Source organism: Mustela putorius, unplaced genomic scaffold (assembly GCF_011764305.1).
Source record: "Mustela putorius furo isolate JIRA1106 unplaced genomic scaffold, ASM1176430v1.1 tig00000145_pilon_pilon_pilon, whole genome shotgun sequence".
Classification (NCBI taxonomy): domain Eukaryota; kingdom Metazoa; phylum Chordata; class Mammalia; order Carnivora; family Mustelidae; genus Mustela; species Mustela putorius.
In genome coordinates this window covers 21,950,649-21,974,701 of record NW_025421294.1, presented here as the reverse complement: position 1 = coordinate 21,974,701, position 24,053 = coordinate 21,950,649, and the positions used below count along the sequence as shown (strand labels likewise).

At 39.1% G+C, this 24,053-nt stretch overlaps 1 protein-coding gene across 1 annotated transcript in view; it reads left to right on the top strand.

The window, feature by feature from the left end:
- The window catches only part of UBE2D2 (ubiquitin conjugating enzyme E2 D2), a 62,032-nt gene that overhangs the window by 30,791 nt on the left and 7,188 nt on the right, over positions 1–24,053 (top strand). The window contains exons 2-5 of the mRNA XM_004744824.3: positions 12,477–12,540; positions 19,370–19,401; positions 19,480–19,557; positions 19,644–19,749. Of these exons, the coding sequence (XP_004744881.1) occupies positions 12,477–12,540; positions 19,370–19,401; positions 19,480–19,557; positions 19,644–19,749 (280 nt within the window). The remainder of the gene's footprint in view (positions 1–12,476; positions 12,541–19,369; positions 19,402–19,479; positions 19,558–19,643; positions 19,750–24,053) is intronic.

Here is a 24,053-nt window from a genome sequence, read left to right as displayed (position 1 = left end):
AAGCATCAAAGAATGTTAAGACTTAGAAAACCTGAATTCTGCCTTTAGCCCCTACTGATACCAGCAAAAACATACACAAGTTATGGAATAACTGTAACATTCTTCCAGCAATTTATTTTTATTAATATGCTAAAACATGAGTTGCTTGGTTTTCAGTATTTGTAGTACAAAAATCTCCATGTGGTTTTTTGGTAGAACTATTATTGAAGGGAAAGACATTTAGAATTTTTTACAAACTTAGAAAATAGCCATCCATGTAGACATTTAGAAGAAAATTCTACTTCAGTCATTGAAACATTAACTGCAGAGTTAATGAGACAGTTAAAATTAAAAACAAGTTTCCCTCAAGCACCAACACATTTTCTGGTGATACCTAGGAAACATATATACCTGGTATCTGTAGTAGAAGGTGATGATGAAAGTGCTCTTACACATTTAATGATTGTGGGCAAGAAATGTGCTGCTAATCTGGACCTGAAGAAGGGTTATCAGATGGTGGTGAATGAAGGTTCAAATGGGAGACAGTGTCTGTCATGTTCATCTCCATGTTTTTGGAGGTCAGCAGATAAATTGGTCTCCTAATTAAGCATGTTTTAGGAATAGTTTCCCCTCTCTAGACATTGATCAACTTTGCAAGTTCTAATTTGTTCAGCAGTAAGTACAATACACTTGTATATGGTTTGAGGAAATAATTTTAAACACTCATACATTATAAAAGGCATTATTGCATTGTTTAAAGTGGGAGGTGTTACTTTTTCTAGTTAAATTGAAGCAGTATTTAGAAAAATTTGTGTGTACAAGAATAAGAATATTTACCAAAGCATTGTGATAGTGAAAAATAGGAAATAAATGCCAGTCATCTAAAGAAAGGAACTATTGGGGTGCCTGGTGGCTCAGTCAGTTAAGCATCTGCCTTCAGCTTGGGTCATGATCCCAGAGTCCTGGGATCTGAGCCCCTTGTCAGGCTCCCTGCACAACGGGGGAGGCTGCATCTCCCTTTCCTACTCCCCCTGCTTATGCTCTCTCATTCAGCCGGGAAAAAAAAATTTTTTTTAAGGTGTATAGACTTTAATCTCGAATAAGGTTACTACTTCTGCTTATAATCAGTTCAGGTAAAGATTGAAATTGTTGCATGTTCACATCAATTTGTCTGTCTTTATAGTAGAAGGCAGCATTCATAGAGAAATAGAAAATATTTGACAGTGACAAGGGAATTAAGTCTATCAGACCAGATAATTTGAGATTTTATAATTTGTTATTGTCAGAAATTACATATTTCTCTTTTAAACTTATCTAGGATAACTATGAGTTAATACCTCCCAATTTTTAAAAAAAGATTTATGTATTAGAGAATGTGAGCAGGGAGTGGGGCAGAGAGAGAGGGAGAGAGAATGTCAAGCAGACTCCCTACTAAGTACAGAGCCCAACCCGGGGCTTAATCCCATGACCCTGAACCGAAATCAAGAGTCTAGTGTTTAATGGACTGAGCAACCCAGGTTCCCCAATAATATCTCCCAAGTTTTAAAAATGAGTAAATTTAAGGGTACCTGATTAGCTCATTCAGTTCAGCATGTGACACCCCCCCTTTTTTAAAGATTTATTTATTTGAGGGACACCTGGGTGGTTCAGCTGCTTAAGGGGCTGCCTTCAGGGGCACCTGGGTGGCTCAGTGCATTAAGCCTCTGCCTTCGGCTCGGTTCATGATCTTGGGGTCCTGGGATTGAGCCCCTCCTCGGGCTCTCTGCTCAGCAGGGAGCCTGCTTCCCCCCCCTCTCTCTGCCTGCTGGTCTGCCTGCTTGTGATCTCTCTCCCTCTGTCAAATAAACAAACAAACAAATAAATAAATAAATCTCTCTCCCTCTGTCAAATAAATAAATAAGAAAGAAAAGAGGTGGCTGCCTTCAGCTCAGGTCAGGATCCTAAGGTCCTGGGATTGAGTCTTGCATCTAGCTCCTTGTTCAGCAGGGAGTCTGCGTCTCCCTCTACCTACCACTTCCCCTCTTGTGCTTGCTTTCTATCTCTCTGATTAAGAAAAAGAAGAGGGGCACCTGGGTGGCTCAGTGGTTTAAAGCCTCTGCCTTCGGCTCAGGTCATGATCCCAGGGTCCTGGGATCGAGTCCCGCATAGGCTCTCTGCTCAGCAGGGAGCCTGCTTCCTCCTCTCTCTCTGCCTTCCTTTCTGCCTACTTGTGATCTCAGTCAAATAAATAAATAAATCTTTAAAAAAGAAGATTTATTTGAGAGAGAAGGAGAGCATGTGTGTGCTAGTTATTGCTAATTATTTTGAAATATTAACTTCAACTCTTATGCTGGACAGAGCTATAGTGATGACCGTTTCTCTTCAATGTATCCTGAAAATGTGGAACACACCTTATCTAAGCTTCGTCCCTTTCTTGATATCTTCATTTTGTGCTACCATTTTGCCCTTTACCTTCCTCTCCCTTCCCGTCTTGCTGATACTGAGTTTTCTAGCCTTGCTCTCTGTCTCTTTGTTTAATTTGTGAAACATAAAGATAATGAAGATTTAGTGAGCATCATAATTTCTGGGAGTGGTGAGCACTGGTTGAAACACATATTATTAGCATACACTCCAGAGTTTCTGATTCAGTAGGTCTGGTGTGGGAACCAAGTTTTCTTGTGATGCTCCTGCTGTGCCAAGACCTCATTTTTGAGAACTGGTCTAGCTGTTCTTTCTTGGCAATGCAGTCATCTTAAAGGAGCTTCAGCTTAATTTCCTGGGGAACACAGAAATTCTCAGGCATTCTCAGGCATTTTAACTTAACACATTTCTAACATTTTAGATCCAAATTAAAGAAGCATGATATTATAGAACATCACTTCCTTACTCTCCTAATTACTAATATATTTTCCTTGGGTTAGATACTTTCTATCTTGTTTTTTTCTAAAATTGGGTATTAGCCTGGGTGATCTCTTCTGACTTTGAAATTACAATTCTATGAATTGTAATCTCTGCTTGAATAGTCTCTTCTCTCTCTTTCTCTCTCTCTCTCTTTTTTTTTTTTTTTAAAGATTTTATTGATTCATTTGAGAATGAGAGTACATGTGCTTCCATGACGGGGGTGGGGAGAAGTTGGGGAGGGAGAAACAGACTCCCTGCTAAACTAGGAGCCTGACCTGGGACCTAATCCCAGGACATGGAGATCATCACCTGAGTTGAATGCAGACACTCAGCCATCTCAGCCATCTCTTATTCTGATTATCACTACCAGAGATCTTTGATTTGTTTAACAACATTCAGAACTATTAAAATTTGACTTTGGAGCCATTTTTCTATGAAATTAACTGTAACCTTTCATTTTCCCATCTTGTTCCTTTTACCTTATGCCACAGGTTAAGGACCAAAATGGTGAAACTCATCCCTGTTTTTGTGCCATCTGTATTTTGTTTCATAATTGTTAAGATTTGGGGAAGGGTTTTTAAAAAATAACTAATAGAAGCATTAATTTTAACCAACTAATAGTCTGACATGATTACTTGAAAGTGAAAGGAGTGACTCCTGCTTGCCTTAGTCGGTTAAATGTCTACCTTTTGGCTCAGGACATGATTCCAGGGTCCTGGGATCAAGTCCCATATCAGGCTCCTTGCTCAGCAGCTCCCTCCGCCTGCCACTTCCTCTGCTTGTGCACATTCTGTCTCTTTTTCTTTGACAAATAAATCTTTTTAAAAGAGAAAGGGGAGCCTGGGTGGCTCAGCTGTTAAGTATCTGCCTTCAGCTTAGGTCATGATCTTGGGTTCCCTAGATTGAGCCCTGCATCTGGCTCCCTGCTCAGCAGGAAGCCTGCATCTCCCTCTTCCACTTGCCCTGCCTTGTGTTCTCTCTCGATGTGTCTCTCTCTGTCAAATTAAAAAATAAATAAAATAAAAAAGAGGAAAAAAGAAGTGAAAGGAAAATCTACATACCCCTTGCCAGGACCCCATCCCCTCGAGTTAAGAAGGTTCCTTTCTTTCTTGTATAGTGCTATAATACAGAAATACCTGAGGCTTTTAGATGTTTTAGTGTTCTGTTTTATTTAATAGTGATTCATTTTAAATCCTCTGGAAAATAGATATTCTTCAGGAATAATGTAAGGCACTGTTGTTATTCCTGTATATCTCTTCATTGGAAATCATATTCCTGAGCCAAAAATGATAGTAGTAGGAAATGTATTAAAAAATCCATAGAAGAGTTCCTGGGTGGCTCACTTGGTCAAACGTTTAACATTGGCTCAGGTTTTGGTCTCAGAGTCCTGGGATTTGAGCTGAGGGTCTGGCTTCCCCACTTAGTGGAGAGTCTTGCTTCTCTGTCTCCCTCTACTCGTCCCCCCTGCTCCTGCACACACAGGGGTTCTGTTTCTCTCCTTCTCTGTCTCAGATAAGTAAATACATAAAAATGTTTTTAAAAATCCATAGAGAATTAAGCTTTAAAATAAATTAATTGGTGTAAGATTATAGGGCTGTTTGAACTAAGATGAAAAACACTTAGGAGGGTTATAGAGAATCAAAATTGTTTATGACCTTTGATCTTTAAAAATACTAGTTCTGCTATATACCTAGAAATAAGGGGAGTGTATAGCATCAAAAATTTTTTTAAGTTGAGAACTGTACAGTGAAATCTATAGTTTGCTCCCATAATAAGACCTTTATTTTAATATTTTTTTAGATTTCAAGGGGTACCTGGGTGACAGAGTCAAGTGTCCAACTCTAGGTTCTGGCTCAGGTCATAATCTCAGGGTCATGAGATTGAGCCCCATGTTAGGCTCCATGCTCTGCATAGTCTGCTTAGGACTATCTTTTCCTCTCTCCTGCCTCTCCCCACCTCTCTAAAATAAACAAGTCTTTACTGTTTTTTTAGGTTTCAAGGAAAGTGAGAATATAAAATGTTTTTGGAACTGAAGTATTCTTGGGGTGCCTGGCTTGCTCAGTTAGTGGAGCATGCGACTCAATCTCAGGATCATGAGTTCAGGCCCCATATTGGGCATGGAGCTTACTTTAAAAAAAAAAATTGAGTGTTATACCTTAACTTTCAGTTTTCTCCTCCCTCTTCTTCCTCAGTTTTTAAATATATGCTTTATTTCTCTGTTGTTCTTTCTACAGAGAAGTTTTTCAGTAAGTAGATTCCTTGAAGGGGCGCCTGGATGTCTCAATTGGTTGAGCATCTCGCGCTGGATCCTGGGGCCACGAGCTTGAGCCCCGCGCTGGGTTGAAGGTGGAGTTCCTCAAACAGAAATAAATACACCAATTGAATGCCTGGGTCCTCTGATGAGGGAGAAGAGGAATTTTCTTGGGACGCTTGGGTGGCTCAGTCAGTTAAGCGGATGCCTTCAGCTCCTGTCATGATCCCAGTGTCCTGGGATCGAGTCCCATATTGGGCTCCTTGCTCACAGGCAGCCTGCTTCTCCCTCTGCCTGCCTGTGCGAGTTCTCGCTCTCTCTCCCTGACAAATAAATTTAAAAAAATAGATTCCTTGATGTTTTTGTGTGTGATTCCTTGATTTTTGGTTTTGTCTTAGCCCCACTCTCATTCCCAGTAATGTATAATTTGCTGTTTGATATACAAGATGAATCTGAATACCGTTTCTTCCTTTTTTTTTTTTTTAAGATTTTTATTTATTTATTTGTCGAACACAAGCAAGCAGAGTGGCAGGCGGAGGGAGAGGGGGGAGCGGGCTCCCCACTTAGCAAGGACCCCAATGCAGGATGCAATCCTAGGACCCTGGGATCACAACCCAAGCCGAAGGCAGTCCCCCAACTGACCAAGGCACACAGGCATCCTTGAATACTGCTTCTTCTTTTTTTTTTTTAAGATTTTATTTGACAGGCAGAGATCACAAGTAGCCAGGGAGTCAAGCAGAGAGAGAGGAGGAAGCAGGCTCCCTGCTGAGCAGAGAGCTGATTCTGGGCTTCATCCCAGGACCCTGAGATCATGACCTGAGCCAAAGGCAGAGGCTTAACCCACTGAGCCACCCAGGCGCCCCGAATGCTGCTTCTTTTAGAATAAGAAGTCAAAGAAATTAATGTATAGATATAAAGTCAAATGTTAAACAAAAAGCTGTCTGATATATTAGGATATTCTGCCAGAGTAAGTGATCTGTCTACATCAGTGCCTTTATTAAATTTTAAGATTCAATTTCAGTTACATCTTGATGCAAAGACATCAATTGTTTAGCTTCTATGTTTATTCAGTCTAACTGGGTTTTCACTATTTGATTACCCTCTAGATGGTTACAACTTTTAATAGCTGTTTTATTATAATCCAGATTTACAGTCAGAACTCATAATTTCTGTTTCAAATAGGCAATAAATACACTTGTTATATAATTTAAAAGGTATAAAGGAAATACATAGAGTTCCCACTCTCACCTCTAAAGCAGGCTCTCCTTCCTGAAGGCAAGTATGTAATTAAGTTTTGGGGGAAGTCAAAAGTTAAATGCGTATTTTCTGCTGTGTGGGGGGGTTGGTGCTCCTAACCCCCCAAGCTGTTCAAGAGTCAGCTGTACTGTTAACTAATTTCTTGTGTATTCTTAGGAGGTTTTATGCATATAGAAAGATGGATAGAGGAGGGCCTGGCTGGTTCAATCAGTACAGCATGGGATTCTTGATTTTGGGGCCTAATGTTGGGTGTAGAGATTACTTTTTTAAAAATAAAATATTTAAAAAAGACAAAGAAAGGGACGCCTGGGTGGCTCAGTGGGTTAAGCCGCTGCCTTCGGCTCAGGTCATGATCTCAGGGTCCTGGGATCGAGTCCCGCATCGAGCTCTCTGCTCACCAGGGAGCCTGCTTCCCTCTCTCTCTCTCTGCCTGCCTCTCTGCCTACTTGTGATCTCTCTCTGTCAAATAAATAAATAAAATCTTTTAAAAAAAAAAAAGACAAAGAAAGATAGATGGATGCTTAAAAAGAAAACTGAGTTATATATTATATACAGTATATACAATTATATACAAGAAAATTCATCAATTTTAAGTATAAAGTATGTTTGAGTTTTGATAAATAAATACACAGTTATGCAGTCTCTGCCAAAATTATCATATAGAACATTTCCATCACCCCCCCAAGTTTTCCTCATGTCCTTTTGTAGTTAGTCCCCTCCAGCCCCCCTGAAACTATTCATCTGTTTTTTGTCGCTATAAGTTTGCCTTTTCTAAAATGTCATATCAGTAGAATAATATAAAATATAGTATTTTTTTTTTTTTTTTTTAAGATTTTATTTATTTATTTGACAGAGAGAAATCACATGTAGATGGAGAGGCAGGCAGAGAGAGAGAGAGGGAAGCAGGCTCTCCGCTGAGCAGAGAGCCCGATGCGGGACTCGATCCCAGGACCCTGAGATCATGACCTGAGCCGAAGGCAGCGGCTTAACCCACTGAGCCACCCAGGCGCCCCTAAAATATAGTATTTTTATATCTGATTTCTTTCGCTTAACATTATGCTTTCAAGATTCATCCATATCAGTGCCTTGAACCAAGGAAGTGTTGAATGAAGGTGTTAAATGTCTATTAGCATAAGTTTGGGTGAAGTTTTTAACATTAATTACATCATACTGGCTCATCAGACTGATTGCTCTTATATTCAACTTAGATAAATCTTAGCTCTTGATGTTAAACCTTGCTGTCCTTCAAGATGGAAAAAAATGACTTAATTTGAGAGCAAAATATTAAAGCACAAAAAATTCCATTTAATGCACATGGTAGTTCTTCAGAAAAACTTGTTTTGTTTTTGTTTTATTTTAATAGCAACTTATTACTAAATTTAAAATAAAAAAATAGGGGCACCTGGGTGGCTCAGTTGTTAAGTGTCTACCTTTTGGCTCAGGTCATGATCCTAGGGTCCTGGGCCTGAGCCCCGCATTGGGCTCCCTCCTCAGCAGGAAGCCTGCTTATCCCTATCTTCACTCCACCTGTTTGTATTCCCTCTCTTACTGTCTCTGTGTGAAATAAATAAAAACCTTTTTTAAAAAAAATAATGAGATAAAAAAAATAGGGGCGCCTGGTTGGCTCAGTCAGTTAAGCAGCTGCCTTTGGCTCAGGTCATGATCCCAGGGTACTGGGATCAAGCCCAACGTTGGGCTCCCTGCTCAGTGGGGAGTCTGCTTCTCCCTCTCCCTCTGCCACTGCCCCGCTTGAGTGTGCTCTCTCTCTCTCTGTATCAAATGAATGAAATCTGTTTAAAAAAAAAAAAAAGATAACTGGGACATCTGGTGGTTCAGTTGATTAAGTGGCTGCCTTTGGCTCAGGTCATGATATAGGGTTCTGGGATTGAGTCCCTCTTTGAGCTCTGTGCTCTGCAGGGAGCCTGCTTCTCTGCCTGCTGCTCCCCCTGCTTGTGCTCGCTCACTCACTTTCTCTCTCTCTTCCTCTCTCTCTCTCTCACAAATAAATAAAATCTTAAAAAAAAAAAAAGATAACTCTTGGGGCACCTGGCTGTTCAGTCAGAAGAAACCTGCATCTCTTGATCTCGGGGTTGTGAGTTTGAGCCCCATGTTAGGTGTAGAGATTACTTTAAAAAAATTTAATTAAAAAAAAGGTGGCTTTTATGTTTTAAATCAAGCAAGTGTTCTTAGTTATACTGACCTGTATTAGAAGCAACATTTGGGGCTGGGAACTGTACAATTTTTCTCTTTTTTTAAGTAATCTCTCCCCCGACCTTGGGGCTCAAACTCAAAACCCCAAGATTCAGAGTTACTTGCTCTTACTGAACCAGCCAGGTGCCCCAGTTATTATTTTTCTTAAGATGGGCAAGGAAAATATATATAAAAAAAAAACAGAACTTTAATTAAAAAAAGAAAAATACAGAACTTTATATCTGTAGTCTGTGCTTTGTTTTCCAAGCTTGCAGGTAGGATACTACAGAATAACTGATGTATCGAAATGACTGGTTAAGTTAACTCAGAGGAAGGGACTTACAGAAATAACTATGTGGTATAAATTAAAAACTATATAATATTTGAACTGTTAAATCCTATCTTTCTAGAAGTCATTAGTAAGATTCTAAATAGGTTTTTTTTTTTTTCAATTGAAGTATAGTTGACACACAGTATTATAATAGTTTCGGGGGTAGAGCACAGTAATTTGACATTTAAATGCATTATGAAACACTCACCATAAGTGTGGTTACCTTTTGACCCCACACAAAGTTATTACAGTATTATTGACTATATTCCGTATGTTGTACTTCACATTCAGGTGATTTATCTGTTTTATAACTGGAAGTTTCTACCTTCTAATCACCTTCACCTATTTTGTTCACCTCCCCAACACCCTCCTCTTAGAGCTTCAGGTTTATTCCCTGAATTTATGAGTCTGTTTCTGTGTTTTGTTTCTTCAACTCTTGATTTTTAGAATCCACATATAAGTGAAATTGTACAGTGTTTTTGTCTTTCTCTGTCCGACTTATTTCACTTAGCATAATACCCTCAAGGCCCGTCCATGTTGTTAAAATGACAAGATTCCATTACTTTTTGTGGCTGAATAATACTTCTTTGTGTGTGTGTGTGTGTGTGTATCACATCATCATTAGCCATTCTTCTGTCGATGGATACTTTGTTTCTGTATCTTGGCTATTGTGAATAATGCTGTAGTAAACATCAGGGGAGCATATATCATTTCCAGTTAGTGTTTTCATTTTCTTTGAGTAAATACCCAAAATTGAAATTACTGGATCATATGCTATTTCTATTTTTAATTTTTTGAGGAATTTTTATGCTTTTCTTAGTGGCTGCATCAATTTACATTCCTTGCAGCAGTGCACAGTGATTCCCTTTTCTCTGCATCCTCACCAGCACTTATGTCTTTTGTTTTGTTTTGTTTTTTAAGATTTAATTTTTAGAGAGTGCGCAAGCGCACAGAGGCAGAGGGAGAAAGAGAAGCAGACTCCCCACTGAGCAGGGCACCCTATGCGGGGCTCAGTCTCAGGTGCTGGGATCATGACCTGAGCTGAAGGCAGATGCTTCATGGACTGAGCTACCCAGGAGCCCCTGTCTTGTCTCTTTGATACTAGCCATTCTGATAAGTGTGAGGTGTTAGCTCATTGTGGTTTTGAATTGCATTTCCATCATGATTAGTGATGTTGAGCATCTTTTCATGTGCCTCTTGGCCATTTTTATGTCTTTTTTTGGGAAAATGCCTATTCAGGTCCTCTGCCCCTTTTTTTTTTTTTTTTAAAGATTTTATTTATTTATTTGACAGAGAGAGATCACAAATAGGCAGAGAGGCAGGCAGAGAGAGAGGAGGAAGCAGGCTCCCTGCTGAGCAGAGAGCCCGATGTGGGACTCGATCCCAGGACCCTGAGATCATGACCTGAGCCGAAGGCAGCGGCTTAACCCACTGAGCCACCCAGGCGCCCCTCCTCTGCCCTTTTTTAATCATACTGGCGTTTTTTGGTGTTGAGTTATATGAATTCTTCATGTATTTTGGGTATTAACCCTTATCAGATCATTCATTTACAAATATCTTCCCCATTCAGTAGGTTGCCTTTTTTAAAGTTTGATACAGTCTCATTTGTTTATTTTTGCTCTTGTTGCCGTTGCCTGAGGATATAGATTCAAAAAATATTTCTAAAACAGATGTCTGGGAGTATACTGCCTATGTTTTCTTTTAGGAATTTTGTGGTTTCGGGTCTTAATCTTTTAAGTCCTTAATCCATTTTGAGTTTATTTTTGTGTATAGTGTAAGAAAGTGGTCCTATTTCATTCTTTTGCATGTAGCTGCTAAGTTTTCCATTTATTGAGGAGACAGTCTTTTCTTCATTGTATATCCTTGCCTCCTTTGTCGTAGATTAATTGACCATATAAGCACGAGTTTATTTCTGGATTCTGAATAGTGCTTTATTATAAGTTGTTGTTGTTTTAAAGGGAGAGGGGCGCGGTAAGGGGCAGAGGAAGAAAGAGAATCTTAAGCAAGCTCCACACCCAGATGGAGTTCGTGGTTCAGTCTCACAACCCCGAGATCATGACCTGAGCTGAAATCAAGAGCCAGACGTTTAACAGACTGAGCCTCCCAGGTGTCCGGTGGGCTCTGGATACTTTTTATCGTACATTTAAAATACTAGATTTTACTGTTTTTACTTTTGTCATTTAAAAATATAATTCTGGGGTACCTGGCTGGCTCAGTTGGTTGAGCATGCAACTCTTGATCTCGGAGTCATGAGTTTGAGCCCCATGTTAGTTGTAGAAATTACTTTTAAAAACTTTTTTTTTTTTTTTTTAATTAAAAACATAATCCAGGGTGCTTGAGTGGCTCAGTCGGTTAAGCATCTGCCTTCGGCTCAGGTCACCATCCCAGGGTCCTGGGACTGAGTTCCGCATCAGGCTCCTGCTTGGTCAGGAGTCTGCCTTTTCCTTTACCCTTCCCTCCTGCTTGTGCTTTCTCTCTCTGTCAAATAAATAAATAAGATCTTTTAAAAAAATCATAATCTAAAATTAGCCCTTGTTTTTAATCTCCAATACCAACCCAAGAGGGAAAGGAATAGAATATGATTTCCTGCCTTGTGGTTTTTTCAGGATTCCCATCCAGTAAGTTTGTGGGCTCCTAATGTTAAAATAGCTAAGAAGCCGGCATCTGGTTATAGAGCATTAGTACGGATAGATCTGTCTCTGATTACAAGATTTTATGATGGGCTTTATTACTTCAGCCTTTTTAATATATCCAGCCTTTTCAGTACATCCCTTTTTAAGTTTGTTTCAGCTACCTTTGGAACCCTGGCAGTCCATATCAGCTGAAAACATAAGATCTTGTCACGTGGTCTCATATTATTTGAAATATTGATGACTTCAAGCACTTTTCCCACGGGTAACCTAATAGTTCTCTGGTTCAAAAATTGGCCTTGAAATTCAACTTCTTTTTTGAAAACTAGTAAAGTTTTTACTTTAAAACCATTTCTTTAAAACATTTTTTTAAAAGATTTTATTCATTTGTTTGACAGACAGATATTACACGTAGGCAGAGAGGCAGGCATGGGGGAGGGGGGAGCAGGCTCCCTGCTGAGCAGAGCCTGATGCAGGGCTCCATCCCAGGCAGAGGCTTAACCCACTGAGCCACCCAGGTGCCCCTAAAACCATTTTTATAGCTATTTAGTATATAATACATGTTCATTTTCCTTATAGTTACTTTTTAAACTCTGAACTAAGCAAAAATAATCCAGTTTTTAAACATACATTTGCATTCAGGAACCCAAAATACTTTGGCAACTTGGTGGCTTAGTCAATTTTAGCATCAGGCTCTATGCTGAGTGTGGAGCCTACTTAAGTTTCTCTCTCTCTCCCTATCCCCTCCCTCTGTTTAAAAAAGGGGGAGGGCAGAAGAAGAAGAATCCAAAATACTTTAACTTAAAGATTCACAAGCCATCCCTCTCTGACTTTGGAGGAGTATTCCTTTAAAAACTTTAGTGGTGGGATAGATAATATTGGTATGAGTGAAAATTTTATTAATTGGCTAAAGTTACATTTATGTTGAATATATTTCTTTTCTTTCTATTTTCTTGAGGAATTGAATGACCTGGCACGGGACCCCCCAGCACAGTGTTCAGCAGGTCCTGTTGGAGATGATAGTAAGTATTTAAAAGGAATGGTGGAGTAAAACTACATAACCATCTGCCTCTGGGGAACTCTGGGACTGATGAATATTTCTTAAGATTACATTTTGTGTGAAAAAACAATTATACTCTAGGAAGAGGCAGTGTTTACCCTACTTATCCATGAAAGGTGCAGTTCTGTGTGTATCCTATCTTCTTCTGTAGTATTAATTTTGAACCTTTTGAACCTTTTCTGCCAGATATTGTCTGTGTAGTTGTTCCAACTCCTTCCTACATATCCTTCAAGTCTTCTGGGTGTTTTCCTGGGGTCAAATATTTGAGGTTTTACTTACAACAAGCTATTGTTCTTTAAGTAAAATAATACTTAGGGATAAGGGATATTAGTGTGTGTGTGTGTGTGTGTGTGTGTGTGTGTGTTGTTTGTCCTTCCACTGGTTCACACTTGTGAAGACAGGTAGTTTATTTCTATTGTCTAGTTTTTCTGTTTAATCCTATGTAAAATAATTTATTAGGCCTTATCACACATGTTGATAGTAATTTTCCTTTTGTTTCACTTTGTCTCAACAGTTTTTCCCCTTATACCATCTTCTAGCCTCTTTAAAAGGAGTATACTTGAACGAGACTGTGCTTTATGACACAAAACTAATTCACAAAAAAAGTAATATTTAGCAAATAGGAAAAAAGAACATACTTGGAAACAGTTTTGTCAGAGAAGTATATACAGTAAGACAATAAATAAGAGGCTGTATTAGCTTGTGTTTTACATTTTTCCTGTTTTTGCTTAAGAATGCTGCTTTTGTTTTGCTAAACTTAAGAATCAAAGCAAGGGGAAAGGAAGGAAAAGTAAGATTAAAAACAGGGAGGCAAACCATAAGAGACTCTTAACTATAGGAAACAAACTGAGGATTGCTGGAGGGGAGTTTGGTGGATGGGGGAAAATGGGGTAATTGGGTGATGGGCATTAAGGAAGGCACTTGATGTAATGACCCCTGGGTGTTATATGCAATTGATGAATCTAATCTAAATTCTACCCCTAAGGGTGTGTGGGTGGCTGTGGGTTAAGCCGCTGCCTTCGGCTCAGGTCATGATCCTGGGGTCCTGGGATCAAGTCCCGCATCGGGCTCTCTGCTCAGCAGGGACCCTGCTTCTCTCTCTCTCTCTCTCTCTCTCTCTCTCTCTCGCTCTCGCTCTCGCTCTCCCTGCCTCTCTGCCTACTTGTGATCTCTCTCTGTCAAATAAATAAGTAAAATCTTTGTTAAAAAAAAAAAAATTCTACCCCTGAAACTGTAATAAACACTGTATGTTAACCAAATTGAATTTAAATAAAATTAAAAAAAAATTAAAACAAGGACCTTTTACAAAGATTTCTTAAATGTAAAACAGATTGATAAATTATAAAGCTAAGTACAGGTATGAAAAATCCCATTTACATTATGCACATTTGTCCAGTTTGAGTAACTATAGTGTTTGATACCAAACAAGATAGGCCAAGTAATTAAACATGCATTATCTCATTTAAGCCTCACAATAGCTCTTTTAGTTGAATGGAGTAGAAATTATAAAGTATTTTAGAGAAGAATCTAGTGAGAGAGGCGCATGGTTGTTTCCAAAGTGGGCTCATTCTCAAGCTTTCTTTTTTCTTTTCTTTCCTTTTTATTTTTTTTTTAAAGATTTTATTTGGGGGGTGCCTGAGTGGCTCAGTAGGTTAAGCCTCTGCCTTCAGCTCAGGTCATGATCTCAGGGTGCTGGGATCAAGCCCTGCATCGGGCTCTCTGCTTGGCAGGGAGCCTGCTTATCCCTCTCCTGCTTCCCCTGCATATACTCTTTCTCTCTCTCTCTCTGTCAAGTAAATAATTAAAATCTTTAAACAAATTTTAAAAGTAAAGATTTTATTCATTTGAGAGAGAGAGAGAGAGAACACGAACACGTGAGCAGGAGGGGCAGAAGAAGAGGGAGAAACTGACTCCCCACTGGGCAGAGAGCCCAATGCAGGGCTCCATCTCTGGACCCTGAGATCATGACCTGAGCTGAAGGCAGATGCTTAACTGATTGAGCCACCCAGGTGCCCCTCATCCTCAAGTTTTCTGATTTTCGTTTTGTTGTGTATGGTATCACAGTCCACCTGTGACATTGTGGTCTTTCAGTTGAAAAAGTGATTTTATTTCCAGTAAATTCCTCAAAGTTGAGAGTGGCTGATCTTTCATTTAAAAGCATTTGAAGTCTGGGGCATAGAATTCATTTTTGAAGTTCTCTGCATTGTCTTAAATTTGCCTTTACTTCACATAGTAGGTATTATCACATTCCTTTCTCAGATGGAAGAGTTGCTATCCTTGAGAGTTACAAAGAACTCCCCCAAAGCATAAGCAATTAAAAGAAAAAATAAGTAAATTTTACTTTTTTTAAAAAAGATTTTATTTATTTGACAGAGGTCACAAGTAGGCAGCCTGGCAGAGAGAGATGAGGAAGCAGGCTCCCTGCTGAGCAGAGAGCCTGATGTGGGGCTCAATCCCAGGACCCTGAGATCATGACCTGAGCCTAAGGCAGAGGCTTAACCCACCAAGCCACCCAGGCGCCCCAAATTTTACATTTTAATGAAGTCTAATTTAGGTGCTACAAATGATATCATCAAGAAAGTGAAGAGACAACAGGATGAGAGAAAATTTGTGCAAGTCATATTTCTGATAAGGAAATTTATTCAAGATATATTTTAAATATATCTGTAACTCAACAATATAAAGATAAATAACTCATTATAGTTTTTAATAAGCAAAGGATCTGCTAAAGAGGAAGTGCAGTTGGCCAACAAGCACATGGAAAAGATGCTCGGTATCATTGGTCATCAGGGAAATGGAAATCACATCTGTGATGGAATAGCACTTTATTCCTTCTATGATGGCTAAAATCAATAAGTCAGATAAGTGTTGAGGTTTTGGAGAAATTGGAACCTTCATACATTGCTGATAGTAATGTAAAACGGTACAACAAATTCAGAGGTTTCTCAAAAAGTTAAACATAGAATTTCTCAAAAAGTTAAACATAGAGTTATCATATTACCCAATGAGTTCACTGGTAACTGTTTATCCAAGAAAAATAAAACATGTCCATGCAAAAAACTTGTGTGTTAATATTTGTAGAAGCAGCAGCTGCAATAGCCAAAATGTGGAAATAATCCAAATGCCCACCAGCTGATGAAGGGATAAATAGAATATATATCCATACAGTGGAATATTATATGTTAGTAAAAAAGGGGAGTACAAATATATACTACAACATTGATGAGCTTTGAAAACATGCCCAGTGAGAGAAGCCAGATATAAAAAGCCACATATTGTATGGTTCCATTTATATGAAATTTCCAGAATAAATTCATAGAGATAGAAAATAGATAGTGGTTGCATAGAACTAGAGATTTGGGGGGAATGTGGAGTAACTGTATACAGATATGGGGTTTCCTTTGGGGGTGATGAAAATTTCTAAAATGTGGTGATGGTTTCCCAACTCTGTGAATGTACTGAATACCACTGAATTATGCACTTTCAGTGGGTGAATTATATGGTATATGGATTATCTCTATGGCTGTTTAAAAAAATAATAGTTCTCCTTTAACTCTTAGCCTTCCTATTCCACTGTCTTGACTCACCTACTACTAAACTGTCAGTAATACCTACCTTCTAAGAGAATAAGGAAAATCTCCTCCTTAGGGACAGAATAACTTCCTTACAGTTGGTCATCTAGGAGTCTTTGCTGATACAATACTGAAAACTTTAGGGAGTATTTGAGAACAGTTGAGATAAATGACTGTCAAAAAGTCTTTATCAAGTCTTCCTGATAAATTATATAAGGATAAAGCAGAGTGTAATTGGGTAGCTAAATATTAATAAGGAGGCAGAATTTAATCTTCAGAAAAGAGAAACTGTTTGTCACCATGAAACTTTCTGAGCTCCTTTTGACCCTTCTAGCTCTCAAATCCTTCAGCACCACATTATTGATATTTAGTGTAAGAAGGTAGTCCTTATTTTATATATATTTATAAAGATTTTATTTATTTACTTAAGAGAAAGAGAGCATAAGAGGGGAGAGGGTCAGAGGGAGACGCAGACTCCCTGCTGAGCGGGGAGCCGGATGTGGGACTCAATCCCAGGACTCCAGGATCATGATCTGAACTGAAGGTAGTCGCTTAACTAACTGAGCCACCCCCAGTACCCCTTATATTTAAAATAATATAGCGGCACCTGACTGGCTTACATGGAAAAGTATGCAACTGTTTATCCTTAGGGTTGTGAGTTGAATCCCCATGTTGGACATAAAGATTTCTTTAAAAATAAAGATAATATATATTTAATAATGAACTTATTAATAATACAGTGCTTTATTTTTAAATATCCATATTTTAATGTACCATTACATTTTTTCCCATTTTTCTTTGAAGATCTGGTAAGCAGGAGGAAGTATAGGCCCTGAAAGGAATAGTAAGCCAGAGATTTATTGGTCATACAATCTGTTTCATTTTCTTTTGTTTTGAAATCTTGGTGAACCTGACTCTCTAGAGATCTGTACTGAATTCAGATATAGTTCTCTTGAAATTATGTCTCAAACTATGATAGATATTCTTGTTCTCTTTTAGCCTTAAAGTTTCATCTTTGAGTATCCTAAAGAGTAATTATTGAGCTGTGAGGTTCACATTTAAACTCTCATAAAATAGATTGTAGCTTTTAGTTTCTGTAGTTTGGTTTTCATCGTCAAACCAGGGTGGTAGTGGGAGTTTTTGTTTGTTTTTGCTGGTTTGGGAACTATCAAAATTTTGTAATTCAAGATTGATCTTTAAATGAAAGGTGTTTGAAATATAGATGTACATATAAAATACAACAATATTTGATGCTTATGGCCACATATTTTGCCCAGTTAACTATTTCTGGAGAGTTCCTTCTACTTGGAACCTGTAGTGATTTTTTTTTAAATCTGTAGTAATTCTTTTTTAATTTAAAATATTGTATTTATTTGAGAGAGCACAAGCAAGAGAGCACAAACAGGAAATCACGAACAGGGAGATTATGAGCAGGGAGAGCAGTGGAGGGAGAGGGAGAAGCAGACTTCCCACTGAGCAGAGAGCACAATTGGGGCTTGATCCCAGGACCCTGAGATCATGACCTGAACTAAAGGCAGACTCTTAACCAACTGAGCTACTCAGGCACCCCATAATCTGTAGTGATTCTTTTTCTTTTCTTTCTTTCTTTTTTTAATTTTTAAAAATTTTTTAATTTCTTTGTCAGAGAGAGAGCACAAGCAGGGGGAACAGCAGGCAGAGGGAGAAGCAAACTCCTTGCTGAGCAATGAGCCGGATGTGGTACTCCATCCCAGGCCGAAGGCAGACACTTAACTGACTGAACCACCCAGGTGTCCCTGTAGTGATTATTGAACTATTTACCAAACCATTAGAATTTGAGTCAGGATTAGATACTCTCCCACTACCTTCTTCCCGTTTTTATGCTTCCACAAGGAGATCTAGGAGTGTAGGAGAGCTCCACAAGGAGACCTAAGTCAGTGATTCCAGTAGGTAATTCTTATATTTACCTATGTAGCAGAATACTCAACTAAGATTTTAATGGTATGTCTTCAGATGCTTTTGTTAATTAAATTCCATCTTGATGTGTTTTTAGTTTAGTTTGTCTTACTCTGCTTTGTTGATGTAGATTCTAGATCATTTAAATCTTTTTTAAATATAGGGGCGCCTGGGTGTCTCAATGGGTTAAAGCCTCTGCCTTCGGCTCGGGTCATGGTCTCAGGGTCCTGGGATCTAGCCCGCATCAGGCTCTCTGCTCAGCGGGGAGCCTGCTTCCTCCTCTCTCTCTGCCTGCCTCTCTGCCTACTTGTGATCTATGTCTGTGAAATAAATAAATAAAAACAAAAATAAATAAAAAGAGATATAATTGGGGTACCTGGGTGGCTCAGTGGGTTAAAGCTCTGCCTTCAGCTCAGGTCATGAAAAAAGATTCAGGGTCCTGGGATCAAACCCCACATAGGGTTCTCTGCTTAGCAGGGAACCTGCTTCCCCTTCTCTGCCTACTGGTGATCTCTTTCTCTGTCAAGTAAATAAAACCTTTTTTAAAAAATAAAAAGATATAATTATTGATCTTTCATATGTTAGTAAGGGACTAGTAATTCTAGCCATGAATGCTCTCAGAGGTTTTTTCTTGCTATAAAAAACAAGTCTTTCCTAACTTGAGTGTTACCTGCTTTGGCTTTACAGTCCTGTGCGATACCAGTATTATAAAAGGAGTATATTATAGGGGCGTGTCAGTGGCTCAGTGGGTAAAAGCCACTGCCTTTGGCTATGGTCATGATACCAGGGTCCTGGGACCTTGCTCAGCAGGGAGCCTGCTTTCTCTTCTCCCTCTGCTTGTCTTTCTGCCTATTTGTGATCTCTCTCTGTCAAATAAATAAATAAAATCTTAAAAAAAAAAAGGAGAATTATATATTAATGTGTTGGGGAAATGATGTAACAAGTTAAAGAGTTGAATCTTTTGGTTCTTTTTTACCCTTAGAGGTAAGAAAGGCCTGTTGAAAAGTGAAACCTTGGGCCTTGTCCAGAATTTTGTCTCCCTGATACGAATTTTCAAGATGTTTTAGCCCAAATACTTTCTCATTGAGTACCTTATCAGTGTTTAGACCATACTAGTCATTTTCTTTGCTCTGTTCAGACTCGGTCTTGACTTAGATTCCTCATCTTGCCCAGGACTTAACATATTGCTTATTAACGAAGTGGGATTAGATAGGGAATGATAAGTCATTATGGTGTAGGTACATTGGAGATACTGCTTCATGGTGATTTTTTGTTCTTTTTCAGTGTTCCATTGGCAAGCTACAATAATGGGGCCAGTAAGTATTCAGATTGATTTCAGAATAAATGTTTATATGATATACTCATTTTAATCCCAATTCTCTTGTTATCAACAGAATGACAGTCCCTATCAGGGTGGAGTATTTTTTTTGACAATTCATTTCCCAACAGATTACCCCTTCAAGCCACCTAAGGTAATTGTGGTATGGCACTTGTTTTTTTATGTGCTTTCTATGATATTAATAAACCAGTTTACAAGAAGTTTTCCTTTTTTCTGTAGGTTGCATTTACAACAAGAATTTATCATCCAAATATTAACAGTAATGGCAGCATTTGTCTGGATATTCTCCGGTCACAGTGGTCTCCAGCACTAACTATTTCAAAAGGTAATGGAATGGGTATCTGATATTAAGATAAAGCAGCCGTGTTTATGTCTTTTATTTTTTACTTACTTATTTTTAAAGATTTATTTATTAGAGTGTGCGCGATCAGGGGGAGGGGCAGAAGGAGAGAGGCAGAGAGAGGGAGAATCTCAACCAGGTTCTGTGATGAGCGTGGAGTTTGACACAGGGCTTGATCTTAAAACCCTGAGATCATGACCTAAGCCTAAATCAGCAGTTGGACGCTCAACCGATTGAGCCTCCAAGGCGTCCCTGTTTTTTGTCTTTTAAAGGTTACTTATTTTTTAAAATGATTATTCATGTTCCTTTTAAGAGGAGGTAGTGGCCCCTGTTATTTTTTATAGACCTTGAGACCACTGGAGGGAGTTGGGTTTTCAGACATAGGTATTCTCTGGTGTCTTGACAGCTCTGTCCATTATGCTATTCGGGCATCATTTGGAAAATGGCTACTTGGTATGAATTTCTTCTAGAGCAAAGTTAAAGTAGAAGGGGCGCCTGGGTGGCTCAGTGGGTTAAAGCCTCTGCCTTCGGCTCAGGTCATGATCTCAGGATCCTGGGATCGAGCCCGTATCGGGCTCTCTGCTCAGCAGGGAGCCTGCTTCCTCCTCTCTCTCTGCACCTGCTTCTCTGCCTACTTGTGATCTCTGTCTGTCAAATAAATAAATAAAATCTTTAAAAACAAAAAAATTGAAGTAGACGATATTAAAGCCTCTTCCAACCTTGAGATCCGTAAATGGTAAGGGTAGATACTGTTCCAGAAGAGGAGATAACAGACCTTACAGAGGAATGCTTGTGGTAAAGATACAGAAGGTTCTTGAAGGACAAGGTATAGGTAAATTCATATTCAGACTCTGTAAGAAACCTCTTGTCTTGGGGTTTCTATCAGAAACAGATTATTTTCTGAGGTGACCAGTTTAATAAAAAATTTTTTTGATGGTCTTAATCTTTGTGGTATATAGTGCTGTGTGCTTAGATGTGTATTAAAAATTAGTTACTAGTTTTGTGATGAAATATCCAGTAGTTCTGAATAAAGCCTAATTACATGAGTAGGTTGGGGTTTTTATGTCGGTGAACTGAGTAGTTAACAAACATTTCTTTATATGCTGATTTGAAATTATACAGCCCCTCAACAACCCACAAGTGAGTTAAAAGTTATCAAAATACAGGGGTGCCTGGGTGGCTCAGTGGATTAAGCCTCTGCCTTCAGCTCAGATCATGATCTCCGGGTCCTGGGATCAAGCCCCGCATCAGGCTCTCTGCTAAGCAGGAAGCCTGCAACCCTCCTCTCTGTGCCTGTCTCTTTGCCTACTTGTGATCTCTCTCTCTCTGTCAAATAAATAAAATCTTAAGAAAAAAAAAAAAAAAGTCAGAATACAGATGCAAGAAGCTGCATACGAGATAATGGCCACACTTACTACGCAGGATAGTAAGTGGCCATGAAGTAATACGTTTAAAATAGGAAGAACAGGGGCGCCTGGATGGCTCAGTGGGTTAAAGCCTCTGCCTTTGGCTCAGGTCATGATCCCAGGGTTCTGGGGTCAAGCCCCACATCGGGCTCTCTGCTCAGCAGGGAGCCTGCTTCCTCCTCTCTCTCTGCCTGCCTTTCTGCCTACTTGTGATCTCTGCCTATCAAATAAATAAATAAAATCTTTTTTAAAAATAAATAAATAAAATAGGAAGAACATATATAAAAATAAGAGAAAAATATCCTAACAGATGAATGAACAGAAAGGAGCAAAATAATCAAAGAAATGAAAATTAAGTTCCCATTTCTCACCTTTTTAAATAACAAAGATCTTACAAAAAGAAAACCAAGTGCTGGTGAAGTACATTGAAATGGTTGCTTACATACTACAGATAGAAGTATTGACTTGTATAGCCCTGTCAGTATGTATTTAAAGATAAGAGATTTAATTAATACTTCCTTTTGATCCAATAATTCTGCTTTCATTCATTTGTACTAAGAAGACAGCCTCAAATGCATAAAAAAAGTTTTGTGTCTCGCCTTTGTTGGGCTCCCTGCTCCGTGGGGAGTCTAATTCTCCCTCTCCCTCCCCACCCCCACTTGTATGGGTGCTTTCTCTCTCTCTCAAATAAAAAAATCAAGTCTAAAAATAGAAAAGGTTTTTTTTTTGTTTGTTTGTTAAAGATTTTATTTATTTATTTGTCAGAGAGCGCGAGCAAAAGCGAGCACAGGCAGACAGAGTGGAAGGCAGAGTCAGAGGGAGAAGCAGGCTCCCCGTGGAGCAAGGGGCCCGATGTGGGACTCGATCCCAGGACGCTGGGATCATGACCTGAGCCAAAGGCAGCTGCTTAACCAACTGAGCCACCCAGGTGTCCCTAGAAAAGGTTTTGTATGGAAATATATTTGTGGCAATGTTATTTATTTCTGCAAATTAGAAATTACAGGTCCAACAGTAGGGGAAGAAATAAATCAATTCAAATATTGCAAGAATACTATGTTTGAAAACAAAAAAGCTAAATTTATAAGTATTATATAGATTAATTTATATAGAAAAGTATGTTAAATAGTTAAAAGAAGTAATTTGGGTAATGAAATTTGCTGTATGAAAATTTTTTTATCCTAAGTTATATTTTTATGTTTAATATATACCTTTAGATAAGGAGCAGCATATAGTGTGTGGTAAAGAACAAAGATTCTGGGGCACCTGGGTGGCTCAGTGGGTTAAAACCTCTGCCTTTGGCTCAGGTTGTGATCCTAGGGTCCTGGGATGGAGCCCCGCATGGGGCTCTCTGCTCAGCAGGGAGCCTGATTCCTCCCTTTCTCTCTGCCTGCCTCTCTGCCTACTTGTGATCTCTCTCTCTGTCAAATAAATAAATAAACTCTTTAAAAAACAAAACAAAACAAAAGATTCTCGGGGTACCTGGGTGGCTCAGTTGGTTAAGCATCTGCTTTCAGCTTGGGTCATGATCACAAGGTCCTGGGATTGAGCCCTACATCAAGCTCTCTGCTCATCAGGGAGTCTGCTTCTCCCTGTCACTCTCCCTCTGTTTTCTCCCTCCCTCTCTCTCAAATAAATAAATAAATAAATAAATTCTATATTAAAAAAAAAATTCTGTATCCAACTTCCTGTATTACATCTCAGCTTTACGTCTTACTGGATGAGACTTGAGACAAATTAGCTTCTCTGTTCCTCATTTTGTTCATCTGTAAACTAGGGATGATGATTCTGACTAATTCATCATTATTGTAAAGTTCTAAAAAAACAAAATGCACAGTTGGTTTCTTGTAAGCACTGAAATAACTAGGTTAAGGTACTGTTGTAAAAAGTATTGGATATTTGTCATGTTAACTTTGATGTTATAAATGTGGTAAGACTTAAATACTCTGACAAATTTTTTAAAGGAAACACAATATTGGGGTGCCTGGGTGGCTCATTTGGTTAAGTGGCTACCTTCAGGTCAGGTCATGATCCCAGGGTCCTGGGATCAATCCCCATATAAGGCTCCCTGCTCAGCAGAGAGCCTACTTCTCCCTCTCCCTCTGCCTGTGGCTTCCCTACTTGTGCTCTCTCTGTCAAGTAAATAAATAAAATATTTTAAAAAGAAAAAAGGAAACAAAATATTCTAGAGGCATTAATAAATTAATATTAATAAATTAAAATTTATGGCATCCTAGCAGAAAATATAAAGAAAAAACTAGAGGAACACTTTTTTTTTTTATTAAAGATTTTATTTATTTATTTGACAGACAGAGATCACAAGTAGGCGGAGAAGCAGGCAGAGAGAGAGAGAGAGAGAGGAGGAAGCAGGCTCCCTGCTGAGCAGAGAGCCCGATGTGGGGCTCCGATCCCAGGACCCTGGGATCATGACCTGAGCCAAAGGCAGAGGCTTTAACCCACTGAGCCACCCAGGCGCCCCTGTTCTTCCTATTTTAAACGTATTACTTCATGGCCACTTACTATCCTGCGTAGTAAGTGTGGCCATTATCTCGTGTGCAGCTTCTTGCATCTGTATTCTGACTTTTTTTTTTTTTTCTTAAGATTTTATTTATTTGACAGAGAGAGAGAGATCACAAGTAGGCAGACAGGCACAGAGAGGAGGGTTGCAGGCTTCCTGCTTAGCAGAGAGCCTGATGCGGGGCTTGATCCCAGGACCCGGAGATCATGATCTGAGCTGAAGGCAGAGGCTTAACCCACTGAGCCACCCAGGCACCCCTAGAGGAACACATTTTTAAAAGTAGTGGCTGAGGGGCCCCTGTTTCAGCCAGTAGTGCATGCTACTCTTAATCTTGAGGTTGTGAGTTGGAATCCCACGTTGGGTGTAGA